The sequence below is a fragment of the Scyliorhinus canicula genome, chromosome 18 (genome assembly GCF_902713615.1).
Source record: "Scyliorhinus canicula chromosome 18, sScyCan1.1, whole genome shotgun sequence".
Classification (NCBI taxonomy): Eukaryota; Metazoa; Chordata; class Chondrichthyes; order Carcharhiniformes; family Scyliorhinidae; genus Scyliorhinus; species Scyliorhinus canicula.
Genome location: NC_052163.1, coordinates 99,786,342 through 99,794,296, shown reverse-complemented (window position 1 = coordinate 99,794,296; position 7,955 = coordinate 99,786,342). Strand labels below are relative to the sequence as shown.

General features: G+C 50.1%; 1 protein-coding gene across 1 annotated transcript in view; it reads right to left on the bottom strand.

Moving 5' to 3' along the window:
* Positions 1-5,066: 5,066 nt before the first annotated feature.
* The window catches only part of LOC119953774 (dedicator of cytokinesis protein 7-like), a 328,309-nt gene continuing 325,420 nt past the window's right edge, over positions 5,067-7,955 (bottom strand). Inside the window, 1 exon segment of the mRNA XM_038778389.1 lies at positions 5,067-6,546. Within this exon segment, the coding sequence (XP_038634317.1) occupies positions 6,390-6,546 (157 nt within the window). The 3' untranslated portion in view covers positions 5,067-6,389.

The following is a 7,955-nucleotide window of genomic DNA, read 5'->3' as shown; positions in this document are numbered from 1 at the left end:
ATTTCAAAATAAGCCCCCCAACAAGGTGGCACAGTGGCTAGCACTGCTGCCTCACAGCACCAGGGACCCGGGTTTGATTCCCATCTCGGGTGACTGTGTGGAGTTTGCACTTTCTCCCCGTGTCTGCGTGGGTTTCCTCCGGGTGCTCCGGTTTCCTCCCACAGTCCAAAGATGTGCAGGTTAGGTGGATTAGCCATGATAAATTGCCCCTTGGGGTGAGGTTACAGAGTGGGGAATAGGGCCTGGGTAGGGTGGTCTTTCAAAGGGTCGATGCAGATTCAATGGGCCAAATAGTTTCTTTCTGTACTGTAGGGATTCTATGATCTATGATCTAACAGTCTCCCCAAACCCCCATGAACAAATGAAACTTAACATAACATAGCAACTGATGGTAACTATTTCTCTGGAAAAGGAAAAGAAAGGTTGCCACGTCGAGTAGAACCCTTCCACTGACCCCCTCATGGTGTACTTGACCTTCTCAAGATACCAAATATCTATTAGATCACTCAGCCAGGCCGAGGCACTGGGCAGTAATGGGGACCACCACCCCAGCAGAAGTCGCCTCCAGGCTATCAATGAGGTGGAGGCGGAGGCTTTGTCTCCGTCGGAAGCACCGGCGAGTCCAATACATCTAAAATGGCCACCAATAGGCTCAACTCCAGCTGAGTATCCAGAATCTTCAATATGGTGCTGAAACAGGAGCCCCAGAAGATTACAAGTTTAGGGAAAGACCAGAACATGTGCGTATGATTTGTCGACCTACTAGCACAATGTTCACACCTATCCTCCACTCCCCAGAAGAAATCACTCATCCACGTCCTGGTCAAGTGCGGCCTATGCACCATCTTAAACTGGATCAAGCTGAGCCTAGCACAAGAGGAGGTGGAGTTGACCCTGTGAAGAGCCTAGCCATTTTGGAAAGTGTTGTAGAAGAAGCATTGGCAGATTGCTGCAGTGCATCAGGTAGATGATACAAACTGCAGTCACAGTGCACCAGGGGTGGAGGAAGTGAATGCTGTTGGTAGTGGATGGGCTACCAAACTAGTAGATGGCTTTCTTCTTAATGGCTTTGAGCATCTTGACTGTTGTTCAAGCTGCACTTATCCAGGCAAGTAGGGTATTCTACCACACTCCTCATTTTTAATCTGTAGATGGTGGACAGGCTTTGGGGAGTAAGGAAGTGGGTTACTCGCAGCAAAAATTCCCAACCTCTGACCAGCTCCTATAGCCACAGGATTGATGTGGCTGGTCTAGTTCAGTTTCTGGTCAATGGTAACCCTGAGGGTGTTGATGCTGGGGAATTTGATAATGGTAATTTCAGTGCACATCAGGTGGTTAGACTCTCTCTCTTGTTCAAGATGATATTGCCCGGCACTTGTGTGGCTTGAATGTTACTTGCCACTTATCATCACAAACTTGTTGTCCAGGTCTTGCTGCAAATGGGCATCAACTGCTTCAGTATCTGAGCCATGCGAATGGGGCTGAATATTGTGCAATCACCAGCAGATTCCCCACTTCTGACGATGTAATTGTGATGAAGCAGCTGAAAAAGGTGCGGCCGAGGGCACAGGGAACTTTAAAAAAATGCGATGGGGCCTGGACGTCATTGGCTAGACCAGTTTTTATTGCCCATCCCTCATTGTCCTTGAGAAGGTGGTGGTGAGTCGCCCTCTTGAAACGCTGCAGCCCTGCATGTTCTGGATCTGAGATAACCGAGCTCCAACAACCATAACCATCTTCCTTTGTGCTGGGTATGACTCCAATCAATGGAGAGTTTCTCCCCCTCCCCGATTCCCATTGACTTCAATATTAATTGCCCCTTAGTTTACAGGATTGGGTGCAGATTAGGTGGGGTTACAAGGATAGGGCAGGAGAGTGGACCTAGGTAAAGTGCTATTTGGAGGGTCGGTGCAGACTTGATGGGCCGAATGGCATCCTTCTGTTCTGTAGAAATTCTATTCTATCAGATGCTGCCTTGATGTCAAGCGCACTTGCTATCAATTCTGGAATCAGCTCTTTTGTCCATTTTGGACCAATGCTGTAATGTGGACTGGTTCTTGTGGAACCTAAACTGAACATCAATGAACAGGTTATTGAGTGAGTGCTGCTTGATAGCACTGTCAATGACTCAATCCATCATTTCTCTGATGATTGGGTGTAGACTGATGGGATGGTAATTGCACAGATTGGATTTGTCCTGCTTTTTATGGATGGACAGTCCTGAACATTTTCTACATTGTCAGGTAGATATCTTTCAGCATTAACGTCACATTGTTGTCTTTTCCGTATCTAGGGAGTTCAGCCAATTCAGACAAGTCATACTGAGCGAATGAAATTGACTGAAAACTGGCTTCTGTGATGCTGGGGACCTCAGGAGGAAGCCACAATAGATACTCCACTTCTAGCTGAAGGTGGTTGCAAATGCTTTAGCCGTGTCTTTTGCACTCAACTGCTGGGCTCCACATCATTCTGAATGGGGATATTTGTGGAGTCTGCTCCTCTGGTTAGTTGTTTAATTGTCCATTGCTGTTCATTACTGTATGTGGCAGGACTGCAAAGTTCAATTTAATCAGTTAGTTCTGGGATCACCTATTTCTGTCTATCGCGTGCTGAGCAACATGCAAGCTGCAGCTTCTCGAAGTTGACACTTTGGGCGGGATTCTCTGATCCCGCGCAGGGTCGGATAATCACGGGGGGGGCACGAATCCCGCGACACCGCTCCGAAGCCGGACCCCCATTCTCCGGCGCCGGTTGGGGGCCACTCAACGCTGCCCCCTCCGCCGATTCTCCGCGCTCGACGGGCCAAATGCCCGCCGACGTCATTCGCGCGTGGTCCTATCCGGCAGGACCTCGGCGTTCTGGTTGCGGAGACCGTCCTGGTGGGGGGAGGGGGGATCGACTCCGGGGTGGGGGCTATATTCCTCCGCGCCGGGTCCCTGTAGGGCTTTGCCATGTTGCCGGGGGGCCAGCATGAAGACGGCAACCCACGCACATGCGCGGACCCACACCATGGCAGTCCTGGGGCACATATCGGCAGCTGGAGCTGCATCTAGCGTTCCAGTGTCGTGCTGGGCCCCTGTGTGGCGCAGGATCGCTGCTCCTAGCGGCCAGATGAAGCCGTCGTAAAACGCTCCAATATCGGAGAAACCCGCCCTCACCTTTACCTCCTGGTGCTTCTGACATTCTTTCCTGCATTACTCATTGACCCAGGGTCGGTGCCTTGGCTTGCTGATAATGGTAGAGTATAGGGTATGCTGGACCATGAGGCTATTGTGGTGGTGAGAAAATTCTGCTGGTGGCTCAAGGTACCTCATGGATGCCCAGTTTTGAGTTGCCAGATCGGTTCTGAATCTGTGTCGGTTGTGGCTCAGTTAGTAGAACTCTTGCCTCTGAATCACAAAGTTCTGGGTTCAAGTCCCTCTCCGCGACTTTTTTTATTCTGGAATATTTTTATTGATGGCAGTTTTCATATGTATAAAAATACACAAGCCAAACTTTGGCAACAAGTAACAAAACTAACAATCCATCCTCCCCATCTCCCCCCCCCCCCTCCCCCCCCCCGCCCCGCCCCACAACCCTCCACTCCCTGTCACCCCAAATTGCTTCCTTCCTTTTCCCCTTCCCTCATACCCACCCCAAACAAAACAAAACACCCCTGATATCTCCGCCACTCTCCCCTCGCCAATGTCACCCTCGGACAACAACTTGTCTTGCAGCACCGGAGGTGGCAGCTCTGGAAAGGACGGTACCTTTCTTCACTAAGTCCCTCACCTGTAGGTACCTGAACCTGTTTCCCTTAGACAACTGATCCGACTCCTCAAGTTCCTCCAGCCCTGCAAACGTTCCTCCTACAAACAAGTCCCTGAAGCACTCTACCTAACCTGCATCACCCCCGGAATTTGCATCCAGCCCTGCCACTGCAAACCTATGTCGGCGCCCACAGAGACATGACTTCCAATCCAAAGTGTTACCTACACTGGTTCCAAATCCTCAATGCTGATAGCATCACCAGCTCACGGAGTATCATACCGACAAGAATGGAAGCGGCGGCAACAAGTGCCCTCAAACTGGTCCCCCTACACGCCGCCGCTTCTACTGTCCCCAGACCAACCCCTCTACTGCCCATTTCCTAACCATTGCGATGGTTGCTGACCGGTAGTAATACAACAGGCTCGGCAAAGCCAGAACCCCCCTTGCCGATCCGTTTCCAGGAACACCCCCCTCACCTGCAGGGCCTTCTCCGCCCACACAAACCTCAAAATCATCCCATTCACGTTTCTAAAAAAGGACTTTGGAACAAAGATGCGGAGGTTCTGAAACACAAACAGAAACTTGGGCAGCATCGTCATTTTCACCGTCTGTACAGGCCTTGCCAAAGACAAGGGCAACATATCCCACCTCGTGAAGTCCACCGACATACCTTCCACCAACCGCGTCAAGTTCATTTATGCAGCTGGGCCCAACTCCACACCACCTGTATCCCGAGGTAGCGGAAACTCACCCTTACCACCCGGAATGGCAACTCCCCGAGCAGGGAACTCCCTGGAATTTATTGGGAACACCTCGCTTTTTCCCATGTTTAATGTATATCCTGAGAAACAGCCAAAATCCCCCAGGTTCCCCATGATCCTATCGAAATTCCCCACTGGGTCAGAAATGTACGAGATGTCATCTGCATACAGAGTGACCCTGTGCTCAATCCCTCCCCGCTCAATCCCCTTCCATCCCCCTGATGTCTTAAGCGCCATTGGGAAGGGCTCTATTGCCAGAGCAAAAAGCAGGCATCCCTGCCTCGTCTCCCGATGGAGCACAAAGTACTCCCGACTATTTTTCCAGACACTAGCCTTTGGGGCCTTATACAACAGCTGAACCTAATCCACAAACCTCTGCCTGAACTGACCCAACACCACCAACAAATATGCCCACTTAACCCAGTCAAACGCCTTCTCTGCGCACGTTGCTGCCACCACTTCCAGTTCCTGCTCCTCTGAGGGCATCATACATCCAGGACTTGAGCACAAAAATCAAGGCCGACACTCCAGTGCAGAACTGAGGGAACATTGTCACATGAGAGTGTAAACTGGGGTCCATCCAGGGTGGATGTAAAAGATTCCAGGAACTGTGTTGCAGAAGAACAGGGGAGTTATCCTTGATGTCCTGGTCAATGTTTATCCCTCACTAATCATTCCTAAATCTGGTCATTTTTACATTGTTGCTTGAGCAAATTTGCTGAGTGGATGTTAGTTGCCATATTTCCTAACTTAATAAATGTGTTCATAGTGAATGTATTTACATCCCTTCATACCTCCCCTTCACATCCCCACCCTTCATTCTCTCCCATCCCTCCTGTCATGCGCAATGCCCCTTTCAGGCCCTGACCTTTGGCAGTGCTCCTGCCAGCTTGGCAGTGCCACCTGGGCACCTTGGTGGTGCCAGGGTGGCAGTGCTAATGTGCAACCCTGGCAGTGCCAAGGTGCCTGGGGGAGAGCCAGGGTGCCACCTTTCCCTGATCACCCAGGGATCTCCAACGGCCTGGGGGACCCCCGGGTGCCATTCTACCAGTACAAAACAGCGCCCAGCTAGGGTCTCCCTGGGGAGAATGATAGATTCCGGGTGCCGGTTAGGTCCGAGGCATAATATCTGTCGGAAGCCCGGGAAAAGCCTCCCCCAGCATCCGATTCCGGTGGGACACGGCTGGTAGATTGTGCCCAATATTATCCCAGAACAGTTTATATTGAATTTTATTTTGTTTCTGTGTTCATGAGCACGGGAGAGAGAGAACAGGGGATCATTTTTGTACCAATTCCATGCTGGTCATAGCATTCATAATTCAAGCACATTTATTTTTCTCAGTGAAGAGACAAATTCTGCCTCTCTCTGATGGTTCATGTGTTATTGAAGATGATTTGAACCTGCAGCGAGCAGCATCCTATCCTGTAGCATTCCCTTGGCAAATCCAGTCCCTCTCTCACTTTGTAAAATCTTGTCAAAACCCCACCTCTGACACCGGCCTCCTCAGCCCCTTTCTTGGCCTTATGTCAAATTTCCACCTGTCTCGGCGAATGTTTTGAGACAATTGTCTTATGTTAAAGGTTTTATGTAAATGGGAATCGTTGCCTTAGGAGTGCCCCTACGAGTGAGAAGTATGGAGCCCAGCGGGAGACATAAAATAGCAAAGAACATCAGGAAGCACAAACTGCCATGTCAAGGTCCAGGCATCGAGAGCAGTGAGGTGACTTCTTACTGAACAGATACATAAATGTGTCTTCCATTCTTCCATTTGGTAATTATTCATGAATGAACTGTAAACTGCGATATCATTCAACAGGAGTGTTACTCCATTCAGTGACGGTGTCCTTGGCGTGTTTCTCAAGGTATACATCGCAGCACTACAAGCGAGTTGTGACATAAAGATGTGGGATCCTGCGGTTAATAAATGGTTGTAGGTTGTGCGCGAGTGCATCGTAGTTCCGCTCGAGTTCCTGTTGATACTCAAGCTGATCAAAGGTGATCAAACTTTTGTTTTTCTTCAAGGCGTCTTCACACCTGTGGTACATCAGAAGAGGGAGAAAAGGGGCAACTGCAGTTTAGCTCAGTCACAGACCAGACATCTACAATATTACAGTCAAGGTGTGTCATAACTAGTTCCTACAAACCGCAATGAGCCAAAAGATTAATGAGTCTGTTGGGGTTGTTGGCTGAGGGCTTTTCCTTCTACAAATATGGATTTTTAAAAAACAGAATACTGCCGGCACTGGAAATCTGACACAGAATAGTAATGATGGGAATATACAGCACATCAGGAATTAGCCCCTGTGAGAAATAATTGTCGGACATCAGAAAATGAATGTTGGGCTAAATATGAAACGTTGGCAGAGAGAGAAAGAAGAAACGGATTGCTTGCTGTAAAATTAAACTGATCAGGCTAGATTGTCCTCTGCCCACGGCAGAGTTCCCGAAGTGGCCGAGAATCTAGCATTGTCCAAAAAAAAAGGCGCTAATCCTGTTGTGATGCTCTGGTCCCCCGCGTTATCCAGGTTTGCGCCCCGCATCAGCGGCAGGATGCAAATAGGTCAAATTGACCCATTTGCATCCTATTAACGGGCCGGGCACCGGATTCTCCAGGTCCGCGTGTCATGTGAGAGTATCTTTAAGAAATGGGTGTTTAACTTCAGGTGGCGGCGGGTAGGGGGAAGCCGCACAATGGAGGGCTCCCGCCCAAGAATTGATTTTTCGGAGTATTGATGCCCCGTCCCAGGAGCAACTGTTGATGAAACCAGGTTAAGAAGGCACAGAGAAGAGAGATGTCCAAATCTCAAAGGAAAACGGCTGTGAAAAAGGGGGCTAATGAAGGTCCACCGGTGGGTGGAAAGGTCAGCTCAGGAACTCGAAGGCAGAGGCTGGGGCGCCGGGTGAGGCCGCACTGTTCGTGGCAGAAAGGATGACCGAGGCGATGGCCGTGGAACTTGAGAGAAAGTTCACAAAACACATGGAAGTGATGACGAAGGAGATGGGGGCAGAATTGAAAGTGCTGGTGGAGGGGGTGATTGCCCCGGTGAGGATGGCGGTATCGAGCACAGTGGCTGAGGTGCGGGAGCAAGGTGAGACACTAAAGGAAGTGGAAGAGGCACTAGCGCAACACAGTGATCAACTCACCTCGATGGGGAAGGAGCTGCGGAGGGTGATAGACACAACAAGGGTCTGCGAGCCAAAATGGAAGACCTGGAAAATAGATCCAGGCAACAGAATCTGAGAATTGTGGGTCTGCCCGAAGGGGTGGAAGGCCCGAGGCCGACGGAGTATTTTGCCACGATGTTGGCGAAGCTATTGGGGGAATGGAAAGATCCCTCTCAATACGAACTGGGTCGGGCTCATAGGTCGTGGAGGCCTATGCCAAAGGTGAGTGAGCCGCCAAGAGTGGTGACTGTTTGATTCCATAGGTACCGCGTGAAGGA